At 37.4% G+C, this 27,964-nt stretch overlaps 1 protein-coding gene across 1 annotated transcript in view; it reads right to left on the bottom strand.

Annotated features, from left to right (window-relative positions):
* TNIP3 (TNFAIP3 interacting protein 3) overlaps nucleotides 1-27,964 on the bottom strand; it is a 228,725-nt gene that overhangs the window by 69,936 nt on the left and 130,825 nt on the right. Inside the window, exon 4 of the mRNA XM_006866289.1 lies at nucleotides 11,435-11,555. Coding sequence (XP_006866351.1) covers nucleotides 11,435-11,555 — 121 coding nt within the window. The remainder of the gene's footprint in view (nucleotides 1-11,434; nucleotides 11,556-27,964) is intronic.

The raw sequence follows: 27,964 nt of genomic DNA, 5'->3' as shown, positions 1-27,964 counted from the left end.
AGTTTCGAACTGCTGGCCTTAAGGCTCGCAGCCCGATTCGTAACCACTACGCTACCAGTTGTTGTTATGTACTGTCAAATTGGTTCTAACTCATATTGACTCTGTGTAAGGTTTCCAATTATTGACTGGTGTTTGAATTACAGACCTTGCGGCTGTCAATTCAATACTTATCTACAGAGCCACACCAGGACTAATCTTCATTTTAGTGCTACAAATTTGCCTATTCAAAATAGTACACATTAGTAGGTGGTGGTGTGTCATGAAGTTGGTTCTGACTCATACCGACCCTGCATAGTGTTTCCGAGGCTGTAAATCTTTACAGGAGCAGAAAGCCTCATTTTTCATCCACGGAACACCTGGTAGTTTTGAACTGCTGACCTTGAGGTTAGCAACCTGACTCATAATCATTACGCTACCAGAGCTCCTTCACATTAGTAGAGTCAACCATATTTGCCCTACTGCATCAATTAGCATAATGCTTTCAAGAGTCACTCATGTATCAGAACTTCATTTCATTGTATGGATATACTTCTTGTTGTTAAGTCCCGTTGAGTCGGTTCCGACCCATAGTGACCCTGTATAGGGTTTTGGAGGAGTAACTGGTGAGCTTGAACTGACTACATTTTGTTAATTTTTAATTTGTTAATGGACACTTGGATTTCTATCTTTTGGCTATTGTAATATAGTGTAGAGCCTGATGGCACTATTAGATAAGTATTGGACTTCTTGTTAGGTGTCATCGTGTCGGTATGACCTCATTGTGACCTTAAGCACAACAGAATGAAACACTCGCTGGTCCTGGACCAACCTCACAATCGTTGCTACACATGAGCCCATTGTTGTGGCCACTGTGCACTACTAATCACAAAGTCCACATTCAAAGCCACCAGCCACTCCGTGGGAGAAAAATGAGACTTGTTGCTCCTGCGGAAAGATTTACAGCCACGGAAATCCTATACAAGGTCACCATGAGTTGGAATTGACTTGGGGTCAATGTTTGTGTGTGTGTGTGTGTGTTTGGGGGGGTAAGTGGGGAAAAAGATATTATGAATAATGCTTTGGTTACTGGTGTAAGAGTATTTATTTGGGATCCTACTTTCAAGTCTTTTGTATTTATATCATGCATAGAATTATTTATTCATAAAATAATTCTATGTTTACCTTTTTAAGGAACCACTAAACTGCTTTCCAAATAAATGGCATCATTTACATTATGCTTTCTTACATTTACAATTGTTCTGCATTCTTACAAATACTTGTTATTTTCTGTTTTTCTGAAATCTCATTGGGATTTCATTTTCATTTTTCTAGAAACTAATAATATCAAACATCTTTTCATGTGATTATTGGCTATTTGTATATCTTCTTTGGTGGTGGTGGTAGTGGTGTGCTGTTGAGTCTGTTCTGACTCATAGCAACCCTGCATAGGGTTTCTGAGGCTATAAATCTTTTGGGAGCAGAAAGCTTCATCTCCTTTCTTCGTAGAAATATAGTTCCACATTCTTTACCTTTGTAAAATTGGATTGTTTGTCTTTTTGTTGTTGAGCTGTGGTACTTCTTTTTATATTCTGTATATCAGACACATTTTGCAAATATTTTCTCCCATTCTGTAGGCTGTCTTTCATTTTCTTGATAATGTCCTCTGGTGTACAAAAGTTTAAAATTTTGATGAAGTTCATTTTATCTTTCTGTTTTCTTTTGTTGCTTGTGCTTCTGATGCCAAACCAAAGGATCCATTGCCAAGTCCAAAATTAAGAAGACTGTTATTGTTGTTAGCTGCCAGAGAGTCAACTCTCTACTTGGTTATCTCATGCAGAAGGAAATGTTGCCATCCCCATGACTGGTTAGAGATCAGACCATTGTGAGCTATAGGGTTTTCACTGGTTGATGTTTAGAAGTAGTTGCTAGGTCATTTTTGCTAGTCTATGTTAGCCTTTAAGCTCAAATGAAACTTGTCCACCATCACAGCAACATGCATGTTTTCAATGTCAAATAGCTTCTTATAAGGTGCACTGACTGTAAATAAAATATAGGTCTTCCACACGGAAGGCAAGAATTTCAACACCACTGACCTCCATGAAGATTTATCCCTATGTTTTCTTCTAAGATGTTTATGATTTTAGCTTTTATATTTAAATCATTGATGCATTTGAGATCATTGATGCATTTTGAGTTATTTTTTTGTACATTGTGTGAGGTTGTGGTCTAATTTCATTCATTTGCATGTGGTGAACCAGTTGTTACTGCTTGTTGAGGAGATTTGTTCTTTCTTCATTGAATAAAGTCGAAGCCCTTGTTGCCCATAGAGGTAAGTCTTGAGGTTTATATTTTGAAGATTATACTATACATTTAGACTGAAAACTAGTATTCAACCTTTACAATAAAAGAAAGATACATGGCTCATTTAAATGAGTTCACTGAGAGTGATAGCTAAGGTTTTGTGTCACCTTGGTTTGCTCAGGGTTCTCAGTGTTTTATCAGTTAAGATGCAGTCTCCACCTCCATGATGAAATCTAATATGATACAATCAACTCCATGGTATGTTCTGATGTGATAAGCTCTGATCTGATGTAATTATCCTATGTGTTGTAAATCCTCATTTCTATGACTTCATGATTGCTTGTATTTTAAGTCAATTTCTTTTGAAATATAAAAGGAGAGAGAAGTGAGCAGAGAAGAGAAGTTGTTGTTGTTGTTAAGTGCCGTTGAGTCGGTTCCGACCCATAGCGACCCTGTACAGGGTTTCCGAGGGTGTAAATCCTTACGGGAGTAGAAAGCCTCATCTTTCTCCCGCGGAGCGGCTGGTAGTTTCGAACCGCTGACCTTTAGGTTCGCAGCCCGATTCGTAACCACTATGCTACCAGAGCTCTTTAGAGAAGAGAAGAGGACCTACTATACTACCACCAAGATGAAAGAGTCATGAGTAGAGTGCATCTTATGGACCTGGGACCCCTGCACTAGATCCAGGAGAAGATTAATGCCAAGATGTGTGGAGCTCTCCAAGGAATCCTGGAGCTACAGATGTTGAGAAGAGACAAGGACCTTTCCCTAGAGTCGGTACTCTAGATTTTGAATTCTATCTTCCTAACTGCGAGAGAATACATCCACTTGTGATATTTCTGTTAGCAGCATTAGATAACTAAAAGACCCAGATTGTCAGCTGCAAACTTCAAATGCTACAAGGCACAACAACTGACCTAAGACAGGCCTGTTGACTGAGAACTTGCAAGCTGCTCTTTTCTAGCCAGCTATTAAAATATTCTCTTATGAAGTACTCCCACAACAATATGACATTTATTTTCCATATAGAAAAAAGCCAAACAAACAAACAAAAACAATAGCATTCCTCAACTGCAACTCCAAAATTAGATAATGGAGTTCAAGGAGAAAGCCAGTCATTAGTTAGCGAGCTTTATTCATTATGGGGTCTCATCAAGTGATGGTATGGAAAAAAATTAAAATTTGAGGCTTGAGCTAATTGTACAATTATTGTTACTACTCACTGCTAGTATTATTATCAAATAAAAATCATATTGCATTTGATTTGTGCTTTAAATTTAAAAACCGCATTTACATTTTCATTCCACTTTATATTCTTACTAAATTTCTTTTATAGAAGAGAAAATAACATTTTAATAATCAAGCTTTCATTTTAATAAAGGGAAGCAAACTTAGCTTTTGAAAAGGGAAATAAGAAAATAGAAACTAGGTCCTTTTTTTTTTTTTTTTTTCTCCTAACAATGTGGTTACAGAAAATATGTGTCAACTTACTGTACTTTGCAAGAGATTTTTCCCTTCTACTCTTTCAAAGAGTCATAAGTTCATATTACTCTCAACCACATAAGGCATTTTGTCAATTTTTTTCTTTAATTTAGGAAGAATGTCCAGATATACAATTTGTCCTCAATCATTGGATAATCTCCTCAATATGCATTCAGGGTTATTCAAAGTCAATTTATGGTGCTGCCTCTTAGCTAAAATAAGAAAAACCAAATAGAACCTAAAAGCAGGACAAGATTCCTAAGCAAATTCAATTTAGGTTGATCTAAAATTTCGTCACTTTCCCAACAAATTATACCCTTGTTTCCAATTATTACTGGAAATGTTTATACTTGTATAAGAAATAAATTTCAATCATCTTATCCCTTTCTTTTGTATTTGAAGGAATACTCTTACGGGGTCACATGGTGGTGGTGGTGAGCCGTGGAGTTGGTTCTGACTCATAGCGACCCTGAATATGGTTTCCAAGGCTGTAAATCTTTACAGGAGCAGGAAGCCTCATCTTTCTCCCATGGAGCAGATGATAGATTTGAACTGCTGACCTTGCAGTTAGTAGCCCAACTCACAACCCACTATGCTACTAGAGCTCCTTCAGTGGGATCACATATTAATGCTCATATAGTATCAGACCCATGTCCTTGTTAAGTATAACCATTAGAATCTGAATACTACTGTCACTTAGGTGATTATTTTTTCTTTGCCCATAAGACCTTAATACCCTTTGTTTGCCAACTTTCTACTTCATCTCTCCCTTAATGCTATAACATGCTTTTGTGGTTATGGAGTTCTTCATGTCCATCAATAACATTTTTGTGTTGCCTCAAAACAGTGAGTCAGCAGGCTCTTCTTGTTATTTTCTCAGTAATAATTCCCCCTCCTTATTCTTGACAAAGTAACTTGGCAAAAAGGGAACTTGATATATGTCCCAGGCCTTTTCATGAAATCATATCTATGTTATTTGGTTACACCCTTTCCATGCCATGAAATCATAAAAAAGTTTGTTTCCTGCTCCTAGAAAGGGAGTCTACCTTATTGTTCTTCTGCTTACTTCCTTAAGTGGAAAAATGAGGGAAGCCCTTCACAGTTCCTCTGCCAAGGGCTCATTCTTGTCTTATCAGGAATCCAGCAGAGATTCCAGTTTAAAACTAAATGTGACTATTAAAGGAAACAAATATTTGATGATCCCTTCAGTTGATCTTTGGATAAGGTATGCTAAATGCCTTTTTGGCTGATGAATAAAGATTCCTGGGGATTGTTTTTCTGGAGAATTCCACCCCTAGGGAGAGAGTAAAGTCAGACTTGATCCAAGGATGACACTTTTAAAACCCAGAAACAAAGGGCTATTCTGATGGCAGTGTCCTTCCTGACACCAGCTTGAGCTCTGGTCCAGTCCCCAAATGACTTTTGAGAAATAAGTAAAGCACTTCTTGGGGATAGTCTAGGCAAGGGACAACGAACATCTGACCTAAGGCGTAACAGTAAAAATGGAAGAAAAGGGTCAAAGTATAGAGATAGCAAGAAGACAACATAGGGCAGATCCTGACAGCAGGATACAAAGTAAAGAAAATATGTCACTATTCTGTGAAATATGACCACCTGAGTTGCGCAGTATGGTGGCCCTGGAAGAATTCAGGCTTATACTCATTTTGAACAACTGAATGAATAGTGACCGATCAACCAGAGTAGGACGTACAGAAACAGTAAGCAGTTTTAGCAGGAAAGAACTTAGTACGGTTTTGTGAATGCCAAGTGAAATGGATGTTCATGTGAAAAAGAACTCCATGTTTAATAAGCATATATGTCTGAGTCATCAGCATATGTTGTTGTTTTTAAGTGTTATCAAGTTGTTTCCAACTCACAGCAACCCTGTATAGCATTTCCAAAGAACACCTGGTGGGTTTGAACTGCTGACCTTGTGGTTCACAGCACCACCCCAGAAGTTCTATGTGGGGACTTCAAAAAGTTTATAGAAAAATTCCAGTGTCTTTTAATTCCATTTCCCCACATTTTTAGAAAGATCCCTTGGCAACACTAACCACACTAACTAACCTCCTGGTGTGTTGTGTAGGATAAGCCCTGGATGGTTATCCACAAGGTTAGTGGTTCAAATCCATCAGTGGCTCCTCAGAAAGCCTACACAGGGTTTCTATGAGTCTGAACCAACTTGATGACACTGACAAGCAACAGTTGATATAAGAGACATTAGTGAAAGAGGTAAGAAGAGATTATAGAAAAAGAGAGGGGAAGGGGATTAGGGGATTCAGGCCATAGATGATGTCATTGGAGAAAACTTTCAAGAAGGTTGAATTAGTATATAGGCTCAAGAGTAAATGAGAGGACAAGAGAAAAATAAAGTGCAAAATGGCCATTGGAGTTAGCAAATTAGAAGTTATCGTGTGATGGAGGGAGGGAAAGAGTTGCTGGCTCTTTTTTAAGGATCTCTGGTAGCATAGTGGTTATGAATCCCACTGTGAACCGCAAGGTCACCAATTCAAAACTACCAGCTGTTCCGCCAGAGAAAGATGAGGGTTTATGCTTCTGTAAAGATTTGCAGCCTTGGAAACCCTTTACAGGTTCACTATGAGTCGGATGCATTTGAATTGTGGTGTTGGAGGAGAGTACTGAAAGTGCCGTGGACTGCCAAAAGAACCAATAGATCTGTTTTGGAAGAAGTGCAGCCAGAGTGCTCCTTGGAGGCCAAGATGGCTAAACTTCGTCTCTCATACTTTGGACATATTGTCAGGAGGGAACAGTCTCTGCAGAAGGATGTTATGCTGGGTAAGGTGGAGGGTCAGACAAAAAGAGGAAGACCCCCAACGAGATGGATCAGCCAGGTGGCATCATTGATGGACTCAAGTGTGGAAGCAGTAGTGAGGTTGACCCAGGATCGGACATTGTTTCATACTGCTATGCATGGGGTCGCTATGAGTCGGTTCCGACTCAATGGCATCTGACAACAACAACAACAATGAGTCGGAACCGACTCCACGGCACATAACAACAACAATGGTGTGATAGGGAATGGGAAAGAAGGTCTTAGAAATGTGTCCTATAACCTTAGCTAGGAAGTATGAGTTAGAACAGTACACATAAAATACTATGAGGTCTTAGTTTCGATACATATGTTAAGTAAAAGTGGAAGAGAACAAAGTGTGCATTAAGCTGTCAAGATGATTGGCATAGTGTAGACAGAGGAATCCAAACACAGGTGTTATGGAGTGTGGATTTTCAAATTCATCTTGGTCCGAACAGTTACTCAGCAACTCATTTTATTTTAATTTTAGGGTAATAACTGGTAATAAGGAGCTCTGGTAGCATAGTGGTTATGAATTAGGCTGCTAACCTCAAGTTCGGCTGTTCGAAACTACCAGCCGTTCCGTGGGAGAAAGATGAGGCTTTCTACTCCCATAAAGATTTACAGTCTCAGAAACCCTGTGCAGGGTAACTATGAGTCGGAACCGACTCCATGGCACATAACAACAACAGCAACAGATAATGGATCTCCGATGTGGCACTGTGGATCTTTGGCTGTGGCACAAAGTTGGTGGTTCAAACCCAAAAACCTACACAGGGTTGCTATGAGTCAGAACTGACTCCATGGCACAGTAACAACAAACAACACAAGATAATTTTGAGTCAAATACCACAATAATTGCTATTTTCTTCTCCTTTTTAAAACATTTTATTGAGTTATAGGTGACATTTTACACAACAAATTAGATTCCTATTTAACAATTCATACAGAAATTGTTCTGTGACAAAGGTTGTTGGTAAGTGCCAACGAGTCAAGTCATTTCTGACTCATAGCAACCCTGTATAGAATTTCCAAGGAGAGGCTGGTAAGTTTGACCTGTCGATCCCATGGTTCAAACCAACCTTTCAGTCCAGTGCTTATCCTACAGCACCACAGCAGGACTCTGTGACAATGGTTACTGTCCTCATAGTCTGCCCGTACTTTAACTGTCTCCACCCTGCCTGTCCCATTTCCATCCATCCATCCATTCCTTGGCCCTGTTTGCCTTTTTTCCCTTGCTTTTGGATAAATGTTGACTATTTGGTCTCATATACCTGATTATTTATAGAAGCACATCTCTCAAATGTGCTATTGTTTAATTTATAGGCCAATCTATTATTTGGCTGAAAGGTGACCTCCAGGATTGACTTCAGTTCCAGGTTTAAAGAGCATCTTAAGACAATAGTTTTAGAGGTTTCTCTGGTCTCTGTCAGTTGCATAAATCTGGTGTTTAAAAAAAAAAAAAATTTAATGAGTTTAAGTTTTGTTCTACATTTTTTCTCCCATTCTCACTGGGATCTTCTCTTGTGTCCCAGGTTAGTATAGTTGGTAGTGGTAGCCAGGAACCATCGAGTTTTTCTGGTCTCAGGCTAGAAGAGGCTATGTTTCATGTGATCATTTCTCCTATGGATTAGTTTCTTGAGTCTTTGGTTTCCTTCATTATCATTTGGTCCAGATGGGAAAAGACGAGTAGTTTTACCTTAGGTGGCTCTCACAAACTTTTAGGACCCCAAGCACTACTCACCAAACTAGAATGTAGAACATTATTTTTATGGACTAAAATATGCTAATTGACCTAGTTGTTCCAGGAGATGATGTTCTTGAGTCTTTAAATCCAGTGAACCAATCCCATGAGATGTTTGGATATGTCTAGGAAGTATTCATAACTGCGTGCCCAATGTGCTCTGGTGTATATATAAATATATATGCAGCACACACAAACGTAATCACACAAATCTATTTATACATGTGCAGGTACTCCTATATGTTTTCTCACACCCTTACAATATGTAAACCCATGTAACTATTCATATATTTTTTGCTTGTTATTACTGTTGCAAAAAAAGTGCTGTCATATATAGTATAGCATTTACAGTATCACTGCCATCGAGTCAATTCTGACTCATAGTAATCCTGTGTAGCAGCTGGGGTATTTGAACTACTGACCTTGTGGCTAGCGGCCCATGCCATTGAATTGATTCTGATTCATGATAACCCTGTGAAGGGTTTCCCAGGCTGTAAATCTTTATGGGAGATAAGAGCCTCATCTTTCTCCCACTGAGCAGCTGGTGTGGTGAAACCACTGATCTTGTGGTTCACAGTTTCGTGCTTATTCTACAAAGCCATTCCACTCCAAGTATTCACCATAGTTTTACTTTATTCTTATGTACCTCTCAGTGTCTTCATTTACCTGGGTCAAGTTGTGCCTGTGTCACGTTGTATATTGCCTTTCTTATTAACAGAATTAACAGATATCCACTATCTAGTACTGGTATGGCGGTATAGGATGAGCACTGGACCATGAGGCTGGTTTGAACTGCAAGACTGGCAGTTCAAATCCACCAGTCACTCCTCAGAAACCCTACACAGGGTCATTATGAGTCGGAACCAACTTGATGACACTAAACAGCAACAACAACTATCTAGTAAGTGATTCTCCTCTTCCTTCTCTTCCTGGTAACTATCAAAGAATGCTCAGCAATTCATTTTAGTTTTGCTACTCTCTTTAATCTCCTTGTCCCCGAATGGCCATTTCTTATTTTCCTCAATTTTCTTAAACCTCTGGACTTCACTTTACCCTCCTAATTTCTGTGAATGTCTTTACCTAATACTTCACAAGGAAAATAAAAGACATATGCTACCCATTGCCTGAACGTGTGGAGCATAGAATATGAGAAAATTCCGTCAAGGAAGTGATAGAGGAAGCAGTGTCAGACAGAGACACAAGTTTCAGTTACATCTCAAAATAGAAGGAACTTATTACCACAAGGATGGCAATGGGGGGTGGGGAAAGAGAGTAGAAGAAGCTTTTACCATGTAAGGAAGAATCCAAAAGACAGAATGAACTAACTGGGAGGGGGTCAGTCTCAAACAAATGGGTTTTAGGAGAAGATAACTAGACAAGATGATATTAGATACTAGAGGAGATTAAGATTCTCATCATTGTATCTTTTTCAGGGGTTAGACAAGGACACTAGAGAAAAGCATATATTTCTATAAAGGAATAAAGTTCTAGTGGGGAGTTAGAGGTATATGAGGAGATGTATGTATGAGGGTTAGAAGTAGAAGTGCAATATTTATTCACATTCATTCATAACCTTGAAGAAAAAGGCCGTCTTTTCCTGAAGAAGGAGTCCCTGAATGCTGCAATTAACAGGTTAGAGGTTCAAGTCTACCTACAGGTGCTTCTGAAGAAAAGATTGGCAATTTATTTCTGAAAAATTAGCAATTGAAAACCCCATGGGTCACAATTCAACTCTGATACATATGGGGTGGCCCTGAGACAGCATCTGGTCTGGTTTTGCGAAGCAGTGGGTTTGTAAATAGGGAAATGTGCCTATGTGCAGAATGCACACAATATTATTTGTTTACAAAATGAAAGAGCAAAAGAGTATCTAAGACATATTATTAAATGAAAAAAAGTAGGCTACAAAACATGTGAGAGACACAGAGAGAGAAGAGGGAGACGGCGGGAAGGAAGACAGAAGGAAGAAAAAGAAAGAAAGGAAAAGGGAAAAGAAGCACCAAGACTCCTGCAAGTTATGAATTGTTTTCTATAAGTGGTGGGCCCAGAGGTGATTTCAGCGGCAGATCTATGCTTACTGGCTTACAGGGCTCTCCATTAAGAAAAAAAGACACAAATTTATGGATATAATTTAGATACATGCACAAGTATCTGTTTAGGGGGAAGGCCAAGCTTCATTAGCGCCACAGTAAATCTGTCTGGACATGATTTTCATAGTATTCTTTGTGAAGTGCGGTTGAGTCAGTTCCAACCCATAGTGACCCTGTATAGGGTTTCTAAGGAGCAGCTGGTGAGCTTGAACCGCCTACCCTGCAGTTCAAACGGTTTTGTAGTCTGCTGCATTAACCCACAGTGCAACACCAGGATTCCAACTTCTGTGCTTAGTATACACATAAATTTTCTACAATAAATGTGAATCATTTTACAAATAAGAACCAAAGTCATAGAAGTTATTCAGTATTTTATGTTAACCATGATCTCCAATGTTCTTCTATTTTGTGGTTTTTTGTTTTTTTTTAATTATGATTGTTAAAGACCATTTCTAATCAAAAGAGATACCTAGTTTAAGAGCTTATGTTGTCCCTTATAATGGTATATTTCTAGAAAGTCATCCAGAAATTCCTATCTGGAACTTATCCTTAGATTTTATTTACTGACACAAAGCTCCATAAACAAATATCCTGAAACAGAGGAAATTTAAAGTCAAATAGCTCCTTTAATCAGTAAAGCCTTGTTTTTTCCTTAACACATGAACATCACTTGTAATCCAATTTATATGGGTTTTAAACTTTCAGTCCCCACCCCACCCCAAAATCATCACTATACTGAACATTCTATCTAACAGCATGTTCTCCTTCTGATTTCCCTGTAGTGGCTGCTGCCGCCTGGTTTAATCACATTTAAAACTGGAAAGTGTCTTTTGCTGATGAGTGGCTTCAGTAACAGGAAATGACTGGGCAAGTGAAGTTTTTTACTGGTTCACTTTATCCTCTCAGCCATCAAGGAAGTAGTGGCTGCCTGTAAATGATTTGAGGACTGTTCCCATAAATTGTTCTTAGTGAAACAGGTGCTTCAAATATATACTGAGAAAAATGAGAAAGAAGGTGTTTTCTTACCTTTAGATAACATGGGTTGCCGTGATGTGGCACAGTCTCTGGGGTGAATCCTTGTGGATCCTGAGAAGCGTTCCTCTCAATCAGATCCCGGATTTTATTGTCCAGCTCCATGCTTTCACATCTGCCCAGGAAAGTATGGGAAAGTCATGTTTTACAGAGGCCATGCATATTATTAAGGATACACTGAGTTTGTGAATGACATGGAGATGTTATTTATGTAAGATACTTCTCTAGAATCTCAAGATCTCTAATCTCATTTTATTTTCATTAGATCATGTTATCAGAGTATTTGGAAAAGAAAGTCTATTGGAATTTAATTGTCACTTACTTGCACATTTATACAAAGGGATAAAGTATGGTAGAGAGGAGTTTAGGGATTTTCAAAGTCTGACAACAATGTTGTTTTTGTTAAGTGTCATCGAATGGGTTCTGACTCACAGCTACCCTTATAGGATTTCCAGGGAGTAACTGGTGAGTTTGAATCAGAGAGCTGGCAGTTCAAACCAACCTTTCAGTCCATAGCTTATCTTACAGGCAACACACCAGGACAACAAAGTTATCGTTGTTGAGTGCCAATGAGTTGTTTCTAACTCATAGCAATCCTGTGTAGGGTTTCAGAGAAGCAGCTCGTCAGTTTGAACTACCAACCTTGTGGCTCACAATCCAATGCTGATCCTACAGTATCAGAGCAACAATTTATTGTTGTTGTTAAGTACCATCAAGTTGGTTCTGGCTCAGAGGGACCCCGTTTAGGGATTCCAAGAAGCAGCTTGTGAGTTTGAACCATTGACCTTGTGGTTAGTAGTGATTAAAAACCAAAAGTGAGCCAGGGACTTTGCATGCATTATCTTATTCATTGGTAACAATAACCCATTGAAAATAACCACTATTTTATAGATGAACAAATTTGGGCCTAGGGGAGTTACGAAACTTACTAAAGACATCTAGTCAAACTAATAATTACTGGGAGGGCTAAGACCTTTGTAGATTTCTAAAGACCATCTCTTAAGGATTGTATGTCTTCAATTAACCTGATAAATCTCTGAACAATTGTTTGTCACCAAACAAATATTACATTAGACTTAAAAGAAGCTACTTTAAAGTTCATGTAGGTCAATCTGGACACTACCTTCAAGAACATCTAACACAATTGATTCATTTAGCAGTATCAGAGTGAACTGTTCACAGTCACATGACCTTTAAATGATAACATTGAGACCTAAATCCAATCTTCTGAATAAAGTCGGTTTTTCTTTCCCATTATACTGTGTTGGCATGCTGGAGAAATTTTGTCATTCAAAACACAACTCAAAATAAAAATCCTTCATATAATTTTCTTTTGTTAAGTGTCATCAAGTCAGTTCTGACTCACAGAGTCCCTGTATAGGGTTTCCAAGGAGCAGCTGGTGAGTTTGAACCACTGACCTTGTGGTTCAAACTAACCACTGAGAGACAGAGTTATGACAATTTTCTAGTTCTTAGTAAGGGCTTTCTAAGGCCTGACTGGAGGTAGCGGTAGTTCAGTGGCAGAATCCATCCATACAGGACACTCAGATTTGATTCCCAGCCAATGAATCTCATGCTTAGCCACCACTCATTTGTCAGCAGTGGCTTGTGAATTGCGATGATGCTGAACAAGTGTCTCCAGACTGAGACAAACAAGGAAGAAAGGATTTACAACAAATTTCTTAAATTGAGTCAATAAAAAATTCCCATGGACCACAGCAGTCCAATTTACCTTTGATCTTGAGGGTGGTGCAGGACTGAGCAGCGTTTAGTTCCATTGTGAATGGGTGAGACAACAGTCAAGGGCTGAAATTGACAGCAGCTAAAAACAAGAAAAACCGATTGCCTTCCTGCCCTTGGATTCTATAAACCATCCTTGGTCTTTATAATGAATGAGCTAGATTTTCTTTGTTTTTGACATTTATAATTATACATCCCTTGTTTGACACTGTGGATTAATGAGCTGGACTGCAAGGTTGGTTTGAACTGCAAGATTGGTGGTTCAACATCACCAGCCACTCCTAAGAAACCCTACACAAGGTCATCAGGAGTTGGAATTGACTCAATGGCACTTAACAACAACAACAAATAGTGCACTTTACCTTCATATTTTAATTTATTATTTCATATCAGTACTACATGTCCCACATAAGATGCCATCCTAAAATATAGGCTACTGTGTCTACAATAAATGCTTAATGGCCCAAAGTTTGTAAATGCATAGCATTGAGATTTACCAAGGAAAAAAGGGATACAGAATTCCTTGAGGAATTGCTCCAAATCCTCTAGTCAGATCAATTAGATTCTCAAATAGCATTAGAATGGAACTAGATTATAAATTAAGCCCTGGAGAAGCTTTTTGAATATTCTGTGGCCTGTCAAAAGGTCACAATGATTTCTGTTGCTACATCCATTTCTGACACACGTCTTATGGAGCCATTTCTAGCTCCAGAAAGGATCATTGTAAATGGCTCACTGTGGTCTATAAGTCTTATCACTGGCTATCTTCATACCTTTATGATTTCGTCTGCTACTCCCTTCCTCCAGCCGTGTTTTTCTTAGCAGTGTTTATGGAATATTGAGTACTTCAGAGCTTTTGCATTTTCTCTTCCATTTCATTCAGGTCCTGTCTCAGATGTTCCTTTATTAGAGAAGTCTCCTGGTTAATCTGTCTGAAATAGCTCTCACATTCCCATCACTGTTGCTGTTGGGTGTTGTCAAGTGGATTCTGACTCACAGTGACTATAGGCCTGAGTAGACCTACTTCATAGGGTTTCCTATGCTATTCATCTTCATGGGAGCAGGTCAGTAGGCATTTTCTCCTGAGGAGCAGTCGATGGGTTTGGACTGACAATTTTTTGATTAGCAAGTAAACTCTCAACCACTGTGCCACCAGGACACCTTTTTATTCCTATTATTACTGTCCCCTGATTTTATTTTATTCTTAGAATTTTTTTATGTGATGATTTCTTGCCTTTGGTTTATCGTCCTTCCCTCACCATTCCTAATAAATCTGGATCTATGTAGTCTCATTAAAGGAGCTCTGGTAGCATAGTGGTTCCGAATTGGGCTGCGAACCACAAGGTCAGCAGTTTGAAACTACCAGCTGCTCTGCAGGAGAAAGATGAGGCTTTCTGCTCCTGTAAACCCTGTGTAGGGTCGCTATGAGTCGGAACTGACTCCATGGTACTTATCAATGTTGAAGTTAAACTCAAAACATTTACTCAAATAATTAACTCAAACCTAATCATTAAGTTAAGAAGTCTGGTGGTTAAGGGTTAGACATTGGGCTTCTAACCTCAAGATTGGTGGTTCAAACCCACCAGTCTGATGAGGCTGTCTGTTCCTGTAAAAATTTAGTCTTTGAAATAATACATAGGGTCACTATGAGTTAGAATTGACTTGATGGCAGATGATGAAGGCAAATCATTAAGATATATATAGTTGTTGTTGTTAAGTGCCATCAAGTCGATTCTGACCCATAGAGACCCTGTATAGGGTTTCCGAGGAGCAGCTGGTGAGCTTGAACCACCGACCTTGCAGTTCAAAAGGCTTTGCTGTCTAGTGCATTAACCCACAGCACCACACCAGGCCTCTCTCTCTCTCTCTCTCTCTCTCTCTCTCTCTCTCTCTCTCTCTCTCTCTCTCTCTCTCTCTCTCTCTATATATATATATATATATAGAGAGAGAGAGAGAGAGAATGTATACAAATAACTTCAAGCTGGAGTCATATAACACTTCTAAAAGAAGCACTGTGGTACAGTAGAAGAGAAATAAGCTTTTAAAATTGAACATAACTGAAAATGAGGGCAAGTCCCTTAACATCTATGAGCTGTATTAGCCTTGTCTGTAAAAAAAAAATAATGGTATATATAGAATGTCTTAGTTTCCTAGTATGGTTGTAACACAACAACCACAAACGGGTGGATTTAAAGAACATTTATTTTCTCATAGTTCTGAAGGCTAGAAGTTCAAATCAGACATTTGACTGTTTTGATTTTTCCCTTATTGATAGCCCTAGGCTTTCCTTGGTTTCTTGGTATTCCTTGATTTGTAGACAATCCTTACATGGTATCTGTCTTCCTTTCTGTCTCTTTGTAGCTACTTGAACTTTTTATAGCTCAGAAATTATCCATCCTACACTGAGAATACCTCATTAACATAACAAAAGACAGACAGTTTTTCTAAACAGGATCACATCCACAAGTATGAAGACCAAAAATTTAACACATGTTTTGTAGGGATATGATTCACAGAAACCTTATATTCCAAGAAACAGCTGGTGGATTTGAACTGCCAACCCTTGCAGTTCAAGTCAACCTTGCAGTCCAGTGCTTTATCCTACAGTGCCACAGTAGGGCTTCATAAGATGAGTGATAACACATGTAGAGTGATTAGTACAGTGTCAGGCATGCTGTAAATACTCAATAATTACTATTACCACTATTACTATTCGGAAGGTCTAGCTTAGTTAACCAACCATGCTGCTAACATTTGAATTTTTAAAGTAGCAACCAAAATCTTAGCATACTGCTGAAATGATAATAAAAATAATTTTAAAATGATAATAAATGTCAGTTTGACTCAAAAGATAATAAAATGTAGTCACCCCTGGGTAAAAGGCAGAATGTCACCTACTGGGACTTTTAGAATATTATTAGCAAAAATATTAGGTTACTCTGTAATTAATGTAAGACTTTACTAGTTAAAAAATGTTTATATTCTCTTTTGAGTTTGTAAAATGTCTTATGTTATAGGAATTTCAATTTGTCCTAGATTTATTTTAATACAAAGTAGTATTTAAAAGGTTTTCTTTCTGTTCTAAACAGGTCAATTCTGAAAACTGAGAGGCAGAATTAATTAAAATTGGTGAACCTTGCTTTTCTCTTTAGATCACAAAATAATTACATTCAATGATCTCTCAACATTATAACCTGAAGTTTTCAGACTATTAAAAAAAGGAAGACACCCTACCAAACTTTTAAACAAAAGTTGATCAAATCCTATAGCATCCTTGTATTAGTTTTACTGGGTACATATTATCCTCAGCTTGGGATCTGTTTCTTGACTTTGTTTAGTTGATGTGGGGAAGGTTATGGTTCCAGCCACCTAAACTCTGGGCCATGTACCTTAATCATCTTTATTTTGAAGATTATAAACTTGAGACTCAGTGAAGTGAAATAGCTGCTTTAAGATTCCATGGCTTGTATAGGACAGGACAGAGATACACTCTCAAGCTTTTAACTTTTTACTCTACCATTGAGCTGTTAGTGACTTTAGTAATTGTCAAGACAACATTAGGCTCTAGGCTACAGAGGGTCATGTTATTTCCAAATATCTGGGAATATCTTAATAGCTTAAAGATCATTTAACTTATCCCTCACATTTAAATCATTAAGTTTTTCATTTTGATACAGATTTCTGCTATTTCTGCTATAGTACTAAAGAAAACAACTCATTAATATCTCCAATTTAAATATATGTGCTATTTAAAGTCAGATGTTAGGAGTGACTTAAAAGGCAAGATATGGAGACTGGGTATTTCACTCATGTCATATCTTTTAACTGGCTGTTTAATTTGCTAAGTGTGAGTTTTTCACCAAGGCCCATGAAGGAATTCAGAATGCCCATGAACCACTCAGAATCAAATTAAAACAAAATAATTTCTGTGCTATCTGATACTACTTCTTCCTGAAAAGAGAGTCCACCAAGCTTTTAACACCCCCAAACTGAAAACCACTGACGCGACCTTAGTTACTGCCATAAATTAGTACCTTAAAATCCAATCTCATATGAATTACTTTGTCTAAAAGCACACTTTTTTTTTTTTCAACCGTGGAGGAACTATGAAAATTCAGAAGTGTTACTATTACTAGAATCTCCATTGGAGGTAAACACCTTACTAAACCTAACCACTACCTGTCAATGTGTCATAGTGCAATGGTTTGTGTGTTACTGTGATGCTGAAAGTTATGCCACCACTTAATGTATCAGCAGGGTGACCCTTGGTGGATAGGTTTTAGTTTAATTTCCAGACAAAGAAGGAGGGCCAGGTAATCTACTTCTCAAAAAAAGGTCAGTGAAAACCTTATGAATAGAAGTAGAATATTGTATGAAAGATGAGCCCCTCAAATTGTAGGGCTCTCAAAATACGACTGGGAAAGAACAGCTTCCTCACAAATCTGTCTTGATAGAATGCTCCTTAGAAGTGAGGATGACAAGACTTCCTGTCATATGTTATATCTGAAGAGTCCGGTTCCTGGAAAAAGTCATCATGCACAGTAGAGAGTCAGTGAAAAAGAGGAATACCTTTGATGAGATGGATTGATATTATGGATTCAATCATATCAGTAATTGTGATGATGGTGCTGTACCTGTTTCATTCTGCTATGCATAAGGTTGCTATGAGTTGGAACTGACTCAATGATGCTTAACAACAATAACAATCTTGCTAAATTCCAAATGGAAAGAGAATAATAGAAGCCATATTGTTAGGTAAAGAGTACACTAAGGTGAGGGTGACAGGATGAAAAGAAATCCAGTAAATCCCTGTTGGATAGTTGGTTTGTGCACAAGTTACTTTCAATTTATATTAATACAAATCACCTTCCTTATCATACCTTCTTCCAACCCTTTAGTCACAAGGATTAATCAACACAAAAAGTAAAGACAAATGATGTTACTATAAATTAGATATAACCAATAAGATAGTGAATAAGTCCAATGCAACAATAAAGCTTGATTTATTTTATTTAAATAAGTTCTTTTAAGTAGTGTATTGTGACCTCTTTTTCTCTTTTGTCATCGTGAAATAATCAATTGTCCAATAACTTCCATGGGCAATCCGAGAGAACAGGGGAAGAAGGTAAATTGTTCTTAAGTATATTTTATAGCTGTCATACTTTTATTACATTTTCAAAGGTCACTCATACAGAAATCTTCAAAAAATTGTCTAACATGGCAAAGGGTACAGCAGGTTGTTTCATTGACATTGTTTAATAGGCTCATCCAAGGATTGTTTAATTATTTAAACATTACTATTTGATTAGATCTCAGACACTATGTAGTTCTATGTTAATTTACAGTTTCCTGTCCAGTAGAAATGATAATCCTTGAGGTTGCTAGCTGACTACCTTGTCTGATATTACAAGGTAATATCTAACCTGACCGTTATATTGTGACATTCCTATATCACATTACCTATAAATACCCAGCTCTTCAAAATGCTCGTAAGTTTTATCTTTCTGGATTTGTCTGTAACTAATGAGTTAAATAAGACCTTGGCTATATATTCAATTGATATTTGTATTAAAGTAAGTTTTTTAACTTTTGAAAATTAAACATTAATATCACTGGATGTCTATAAAATACCAAAATGACAACAACCACCACCACACACAACAGAAGTGAAAACAATTTTAAAGTAGTTTCCATTGAACAAATTCTGTTTTAAGGCAACCCTGTGTGTGTCAGAACAGAACTATATTCCATATAATATTCAATGGCTGAATGTTTGAAAGTAGATCTCCATACCTTTCGGGAAACCTTTAAGTTAGCAGCCAAGCATATTAACTGCACCATGCAGTGATTCTGTCTATACTTTAAGACCACTGAATTTCTAATTTACAATAATGATCATGGTGAGCATGTAACAGAAAACACTAGTCTTGTTTTTTATGGTTACATGTTGCTGTTGTTGTTGTTAGGTGCCATCGAGTTGGTACCGACTCATAGCAACTCTATGAACAGCAGAACGAAACACTGCCCAATCCTAGGCCAACCTCACTATTGTTGCCACACTTGAGCCCACTGATGCTGCCACTTTTCCAATCCATCTCACTGGGGTCATCCTCTTTTTCTCTGACCCTTCACCCTACCAAACATGATATCCTCCTCCAGCGACTGGTCCCTTCTGACAATATGTCTGAAGTATGAGAGACGAAGTGTGGCCATCTTGGCCTCCAAGGAGCACTCTGGCTGCACTTCTTCCAAAACAGATCTATTGGTTCTTTTGGCAGCTCATGGCACTTTCAATATTCTCTTCTAACACCATAACTCATAAGCATCAATTCTTCTATGGTCTTCCTTATTCAGTGTCCAGCTTTCGCATGCATATGAGGTTATTGAAAATACCATTGCTTGGGTCAGGCACACCTTAGGCTTCAAGCTGACATCTTTGCTCTTCAACACTTTAAAAAGGCCTTGTGCAGCACATTTGCCTAATGCAATATATCATTTGATTTCTTGACTGCTGCTTCTGTGTTAGGGTTGCCGTATTACTATTGGCAAGTGTGTAAATTCCTGAAGAACATAATCACACTCAGTAGATAAAACAGATAACCATAGTATTGGAAAGAACTTAAAGATCATCCAGTGTATCCCCCACATTGAAATAATAGAGCAATGAATCTCAGAGGGATTAAATAAATGATGGTTAGCCAAGCTAGTGTTCTTCCTTCCTCCAAGCATTCGCCCACCTCAAATGTTCACATTTTCCCTCAGTCCTGCTGCCAAGACCACTTTTTATGCTTTGATCTTCTGTCACAAACCAACTATTTTTAGGCAACATTCTGGATAACAATGTACATTTTCAAATACTAGACAAAGAAAAATCTATAGCAGATATTTCTATGATGGAAATGCTTCCAGATGTCTAAAGACTAGGAATTGTAGCCTATGGTGACCTAGAAGAAGTGTTGTCTAAAACCCTATATGAAGTAGTGTTTTTTAGGTTTACTTTTTGTTGTTGTTGTTGTTGTTAAGTGCCGTCGAGTCGGTTCCGACCCATAGCGACCCTGTACAGGGTTTCTGAGGGTGTAAATCCTTACGGGAGTAGAAAGCCTCATCTTTCTCCCGCGGAGCGGCTGGTAGTTTCGAACCGCTGACCTTAGTCATAATTAATACTCTGAGTATGCCACTGGATATTTTGGGAGAATCAGATCACTTGATAAAGAAATTACTCTACATATGTGTATTTTAAATGAATGAATTACGATGCTTTAATTATATCAGTAATCGGGAACTTTAAAAATTATGACTTAATAAGGTGGTAGAAGAGAAAGGGTCAGCTTAAAGAATTTCTATGGTAGCATTGACCTCAAGCAAGAATGAGTATTTTCCAAGTTTTCTCCAAGGCTATGTAATTTAATAATTTAAATACATATCTAAAAATTATATTTGCATGTCTGAAGTGAAAGCCCACAGGAATGAGGATATTTCTTATAAATACAGGTTCTGTCATTGACCTCAATGTGCATTCTTAACTGGATTGCTATTTATTTTCTGTCTGCCAGGTCACTGTACTGGTACTGCATATTTGAGCCAAACCATGTATGGCTTAGCTCAGAAGGAACTTGCAAGCTAGGAGGCAGAGTAAAGTAAACTGTGGGCTGCAGGTGCTGGTTCAAGTACAAGTGAAAGGGGAGCAGTAAGAAGAGTTCTATCAAAATCACATCCTCCTACAGATATCCTAGTGTGGTGCTGTAGGATAAGCTCTGGACTGCTACCTGCAAAGTCAATGGTTCAAACACACCAGCTGCTCATAGGAAACCCCACACAGGGTCACTATGACTTGAAACAGACATGATGGCACTTAAAAACAACAACAGTAGGTATCCTACTGAGATAGGCTTGACTTTATTATGGGGACTGTGTTGTATCAGTGAATCAGTATCATTTCAAGAGCAAAGCTGATAGTTTGAGACAGCTTTGAATGAATACATAGTACTTAACCAGGAGATGCTCTGATATATGCATACACAACTCTTTGCCTGGTTATTTTTTGGTCATTCTCCAATTCTCACCTAGAATGTCAAATCTTCAGAGAAACTGAGCCACAGATTGGGTGAAATGTACCAACTATGTACTTCCATGTTGTTTGTTGCCGTTAAGTCAGCTCTGGCTTATGGAGACCTTGTGCATAGCAGTGAGAAACATTGTCTGGGTCCATGCCATCTTCAGAATCATTGTTCTGTTTGAGTCCACTACTGTGGCTATTGAGGGCTTCCCTCATTTTTGCTGAAGCTCTATCAAATATGAGGCCCTTTTCTAGCAGTTGGTATTTTCTGATAGCATACTGAATGTAAGAGAGCCAAAGCTCTGCCATCCTCACTTCTAAGGAACATTCTGATGTACTTCTGTATCAGTCTGTATTTCTTCCATTACACAATATATTTCATTTTATTATAATGATGTGCTTATACACATGTATTCTCCATTAGTTTTTAAACTCTAGAGAGGCAGAGGCAGATTTAACTTGCTTATCACTGTATCTCCATAGCCTAACAAAGGTTATTAAATATTTGACAGTGGTTATTAAATATTTGCCAAGACCAGTTAGTTCTGAGGTCAACAGGATATATGACAATATTGAAAGAAGAGAAGTTTATATTAAAAAGGTGTGGGCAGAAAGCTCCTCTGTCCTCAGTTGCACTTTATTGATTGAGCCCATATGTTCTTTCTTCCCTCCTCAATTTCAACAAATCTGCATCTGGGAGAAGGGTCTGATAAAGGTTAATAGTTATAAGTATTGTGACACGAGACAAGTGATAGAATTTCAGGTATCAGTGTGCCAGGCTTCGGAGTTATTTTGGGATTCAGAAGATCTTTTTAAGTTCCCTGGAATTAAACCCATAATCAGGAGGACTCTAGTGAAGACATATGAATAAGGATAAAATCTTAGTCAAAGAGACATGTCTTTGCTCTCTAGTTTTACTATAACAGAACTATCACAAATGGGTGTCTTTAACAAACAGAAATCTATTTTTTCACTGTTGAGGAAGCTAGAAGACTACTCTAGTTGAAGGCTTTTTTCTGTCAGTTCTGGAGGAAGTTCCTTGTCCTCTTTTGAGCTTCAGCGCCTGGAGGCTCTTTGGATGGCATGACATTTTTTACCCCCATCTCTGCTTGCTTGCTCCATACTTATTTTAATCTCCTTTGTATCTCAAAAAGGGAGTCTGAGTGTGGTGCCCTAGGATAAGCACTAGATCTCAAGGTTGGTTTGAGCCATAAGGTTGGTAGTTCAAACTCACCAGCCACTCCTTGGCTGGCTATGAGTTTGGTGGTTATGGAACCAATTTAAAGCACTTAACAACAGCAACATATCTTAAAAGAGACAGACCCAAGACACATCCTACACTAATACTGCCTAATTAACATAAAAAGAAAGCCAATTCTCAAATAAGATTATAACTACAAATATTGTGTGTTGTTAAGTGCAGTCAAGTCAGTTCTGACTCATAGCACATAGAGTTTCTGAGGAGTGGCTGGTAAGTTGGAACCATCAACCTTCCGACTCAAGCCGGCCTTGTAGGCCAGTGCTGTATCTGACAATACTACACCAAGACTCCAAATCACAATTATAGGGGTTAGGATTTACAACACACATTTTGGGGGAAACACATATAACAAATGTTAAACACAATAGTTCTTTATCGAGTTGTCAGACTTTTATTAAGAGAAAAATGATCCCACATTAGGTTGAACTGGAAGACCAAGGTGTGTGTTCTCTTACTCCAAGGAGCAGGGACACTAACTAACCAAGAAGTCAGGTAAATATTTCTCATCTCCCTACTATTTAATACAACGTTGAAAATTAATTCACCCTCTAACAAGTGATACAAGGATAAAGCTCAGTAGATTTGTACATAATGAGGGTTAGGTTTTAAGTGTTTTTGCTATCCTTGCTCTAATGTGGCATATTATCATCAAGGTTTTCTATTTTTTTAACTTGATATTTCATTCTATTGAAGAGCAGAGATGACAAAACGTGAACAAGTTTAAGGATTGAGGTAATAAGAACTATGATTCCTAATTATTATAATGAACAAAGTTAATCTTCTATTTTTAATTACAGAGTGTGTTGACACTTATTTGCATGACCTAATTAGTGCTTTTGCACCTTTGTTCTGCAGTATAAATCTACTCATAAACAAGGTTTATTAATGAACATATATTAAAAAAACAAACAAAATTGAACCAGCTATATATGCACAGCAAAATTATGCTTTTGATTATTCATATTCTCAAAAATAAGCATTTTAAAAGAGATATTTAAATGTTGTCTACCATTCATCTGTCAGTTTGTTGTACTGTGATGGTTTGCATGTAGCTGTGATGCTGGACGCTATGCCACCAATATTGTAAATACTAGCAGGGTCAGACACCCTTGATGGACAGGTTTCATTAAAGCATCCAGAAAAAAGACACACAATAGAGAAAGAGAGGTGAACCACTTCTGAATGATTAGCCTTTGAAAACCTTATGAATACCAGTGGAACATTATCAGCTATAGTACTGGAAGATGAGCCCCTCAGGTTGGAAAGCACTCAAAATATGACTGGGGAAGAGGTGCCTCCTCAAAGTAGTGCTGACATTGATGAAATGAATGGAGTAAAGCTTTTGTGACCTACTTTTGCTGATGGGGCACAATTCAAAATGAGGAGAAACAGTTGCAAACATCCATTAATAATTAAAACATGAAATGTATGAAATATGAATCTAGGGAAATTGGAAGTTGTCAAGATGAAATGGAATGTATAAATAATCCAGACATTAGTGTGCTAAAATGGACTGGTATTGGCTATTTGAATCTGACTATTATATGATTTATTATGTTGGGAATGACAAATTGAAGAAAAACGGCATAGCATTCATCATCAAGAAGAATATTTCAATATCTCTCTTGAAGTACAATGCTGTCTGTGATAGGATAATATCCATATATCTACAAGACAGATAATTGATACCATTATTATTTGAATTTATGAATCAACCAATAAAGTCAGTGATGATTAATTTAAAGAATTCTACCAACTTCTTTGGTCTATAATTGATCAAACATGCAATCAAGAAGCATTGATAATTACTGGTGACTGGAATGTGAAAGTTAGAAACAAAGAGGAAGGATAGTAGTTGGGAAATGTGAACTTGGAGACAGAAACAATGCTGGAGATTGCATGATAGATTTTTCAAGACCAGTGGCTTCTTCATTGCAAACACCCTTTTTAAACATCATAAAAGCAACTATACACATGGACCTTGCCAGATGGAATACACAGGAATCAAATCTACTATATCTGTGGGAAGAGACAGTGGAGAAGCTCACTATCATCAGCCAAAACAAGGCCAGGGAAAGAACACAGAATAGACTATCAATTGCTTATATGCAAATTCAGGCTGAAAATTAAAACAAGTTTATGAGAGCCCAAATATGACCTTGAACATATCCCATCTGAATTTAGACACCATCTTAAGAACATATTTGGTGCATTAGACACTGATGCTCAAAGACCAAAAGTGTTGTGGGATGACATTAATTATACAGTAAGAAAATAAAATCTCACTAAAAAGGCAGGAAAGAAAGAAAAGACAATACTTATTCCATTCCTGAGTTTAGAAAGTTAAAGCTAATGGAATAAATGAGGATGTAAAAGAGCTGAACAGAAACTTTCTAAGGGCAGCTAAAGAAGACAGGAAATTTGCAATGACCTGGAGTTTCTTAAGCCGAAAGAACTGAGGAAAAAATTCAAACCTTGACTTGGAATACTGAAGGAATTTTTTTTTGCAAAATATTGAACAGTGGAGAAAGCATCAGTAGAAGATGGAAGGAATACACAGAGTCACTGTATCTAAAAGAAATAGTTGATGTTCAACCATTTCAAGCAGCAGTATATGATCAAGAACCGATGGTACTGGGAGAAGTTCAATGAACTCACTGGTGAAAAACATAGGTCTAGAATCTGACAGAATGCAAACTGAAGTCTTTCAAAACACTGATGCAGCCTTGGAAGACAGTTGCCTAGCCAATGGATGGGAAGAGATAACATACTTGTGTTCATTTCAAAAAGAGGTGACCCAATGGAATATGGTCATCATTGAACAATATCATTAATATCACATGCAATTTTAATTTTGAAGATAATTCAAAACTGGTTGCAACAGTACATCAATAGGGCACTGCCAGAAATTCAAGCCAGGTTTAGAAGAGCACATGGAAATAGGGATTTCGTTGCTGACGTCACATGTATCTTGGTTGAAAGTACAGAACACACTAGAAAGATGTTTACTTGTGCCTTGTTGACTATGCAAAGACTTGAAACTGTGTGGATCATAACACACTATGAATAACATAGGTGTTCCAGAACAATTAACTGTGTTTGTAAGCAACTAGTATGTAGACTAAGAGGCAGTTGTTAGAACAGAACAAGGGGATACTGAATGTTTTAAAATCAGGAAAGGTATGTGCCAGGTTTGTATCCTTTCACCATACTTATTCAATTTGTATGCCAAGCAAATAAGCTGAGAAGCTGGATAATCTGAAGATGATTGGAGGAAGGCTCATTAACCATCTGCGATATGCAGATGACACACCTTGCTTACTAACAACAACAACAAAAAAGGCTTAAATATTTACTGATAAATATCAGTTTGGATTGTACTTGAAATGTAAAGAAATTAAAAATCTTCACCATTGCATCTTTATAAATGGATAAAAGACTGAAGTTGAAATTGTCAAGAATTTCATTTTGCGTGGATCGACAATCAACACTAATAGAAGCAGCATTAAAAAATCAAAGAACAGATTGCACTAGGCAAATCAGTTGCAAAAGACTGATTTAAAGTCTTAAAGAGTAAATATGTCAGTTTGAGTACTAAGTTGTTACTCCTGAACGAAGCCATGGCATTTTCATCTCATGTGCATGTGAAAGTTGGACAATGAATAAGGAAGAATCAATGCATTTGAATTATGGTGTTGGCAAAGAATACTGAAAGTACCATAGATTGTCTGAAGAAGAAACAAATCTGTATTGGAAGAAATGCAGCCAGAATGCTGCTTAGAAGTGAGGATAGCTTCTCATACTTTGGACGTATAATCAGAACAGACTAGTCCATGGAGAAGGACATCTTACTTAGAAAAATGGAGGATTGGCAAAAAAGAGGAAATCACCAAGAAGATGGAATGACATAGTAACAGCAGCAATGGGTTCAGATGATGGTGCAGGACTGGGCAAAGGGTTGAACCAACTTCTGTTGTGCATAGTGTCTGAGTCAACTCTACATCACCTAACAATTATTTAAATGCTGCAATTTATGATTGTGTTTATGTTGAAAAGTGAACTTCAGAATATAACATAGGTCTAGTATACTTATCTGAGGAGTCCCTGTGTGTGTCGCTGTAGGATAGGCACTTGACCATAAGGTCAGTTTGAACCACAAGGTCTCCGGTTCAAACTCGTCAGCTGCTCCTCGAAAACCCTATGTAGAGTCATTGTAAACCAGAACTAACTAAATATCCCTTAAAAACAACAACATATTTATCTGATATAACCATTTCTTTGCATCAACTATATTTTTCCTTTAATTTATCAAAATGGTTCATGAATCCTTTACTTGGAAGAAATTTCAAATTGTGACATTTTCTAGGAAGAAATGAAGACTAAATATTATTTTTCTGGCTTCACATAGCTCTTCAGTGAGTTTTTATTTGGGTAAAAATTACCTTCAAATAAAAAAAACTATACTTTTGAACTATTCTCTTAATTCAATATTGGTAAAGATGAACAGAATTAGGACAGATATTGCAAACATTTTTTTGAAAGCTATTTGAGTAAAATTATTTTAAGTTATAGGAGAGATCATGAGAACATGTTTCTTTTAGTTACTAAATTTTTGGTTTTAAGATATTTAGAAACTGTGGGATAATGCACTGGAATGCAAGATCAGATTGAACTGCAAGGTCGCTGGTCAAATTCACCAATAGCTCCTTGGAAACTCTATATAGAGTTGTTATGAGTCAGAATCGACTCGATGATGCTTAATAACATTTTAATACTTAACAACAGTACTAACAGTTTTTAAATAGTAGAAATAGTTTATCTTACTATTTAATTAGTAGATAAATAGTATTCACCTGGTATATGTCACTTTAAATGTGAATAATTTCTTCACATCTGATTTGGAATTTCATTTCATGGTATGATTATAATTCTTGATTTGAATTCATGTTTTTTAGTTTGTAGTAATGTATACTAAGAAGGCATAAAGCCAAGTGAAGACTGAGGCAGTTGGCCAATCTAATTTGATTTCAACTGATGTGGCTATGAATATTTGGGAAATAAATAGCATAAGTTCTGACTTTATTTCTTCTACATGAAAGTTTTGGTAGATTCCATAACTGTTTTTACAAAAAGTCACAAACTGACATATCACATTAATGTCTTTTCTCATGCAATTGCTTGTTTTCAAGCCTTTTGTCTAGTTGATAAGTACAAACACGTTTGCATATACTATACTATATAATATATTCTATACTATAATGTAATACCAGAAGGATGTTTACCTGTGCTTTATTGACTACGCAAAGGCTTTCGATGGTGTGGATAATGACAAGCTATGGACAGCATTGAGAAGTATGAGTATTCCAGAACATTTAATTGTACTTCTGAGAAATCTGTACCTAGGCCAAGAAGCAGTTGTTCGAACAGAACATGGGAACACTGAATGTTTTAAAATTGGGAAAGGTGT

This window comes from Chrysochloris asiatica, unplaced genomic scaffold (genome assembly GCF_000296735.1).
Source record: "Chrysochloris asiatica unplaced genomic scaffold, ChrAsi1.0 scaffold00088, whole genome shotgun sequence".
Taxonomy (NCBI): Eukaryota; Metazoa; Chordata; class Mammalia; order Afrosoricida; family Chrysochloridae; genus Chrysochloris; species Chrysochloris asiatica.
This window is presented reverse-complemented; position numbering and strand designations above follow the sequence as displayed.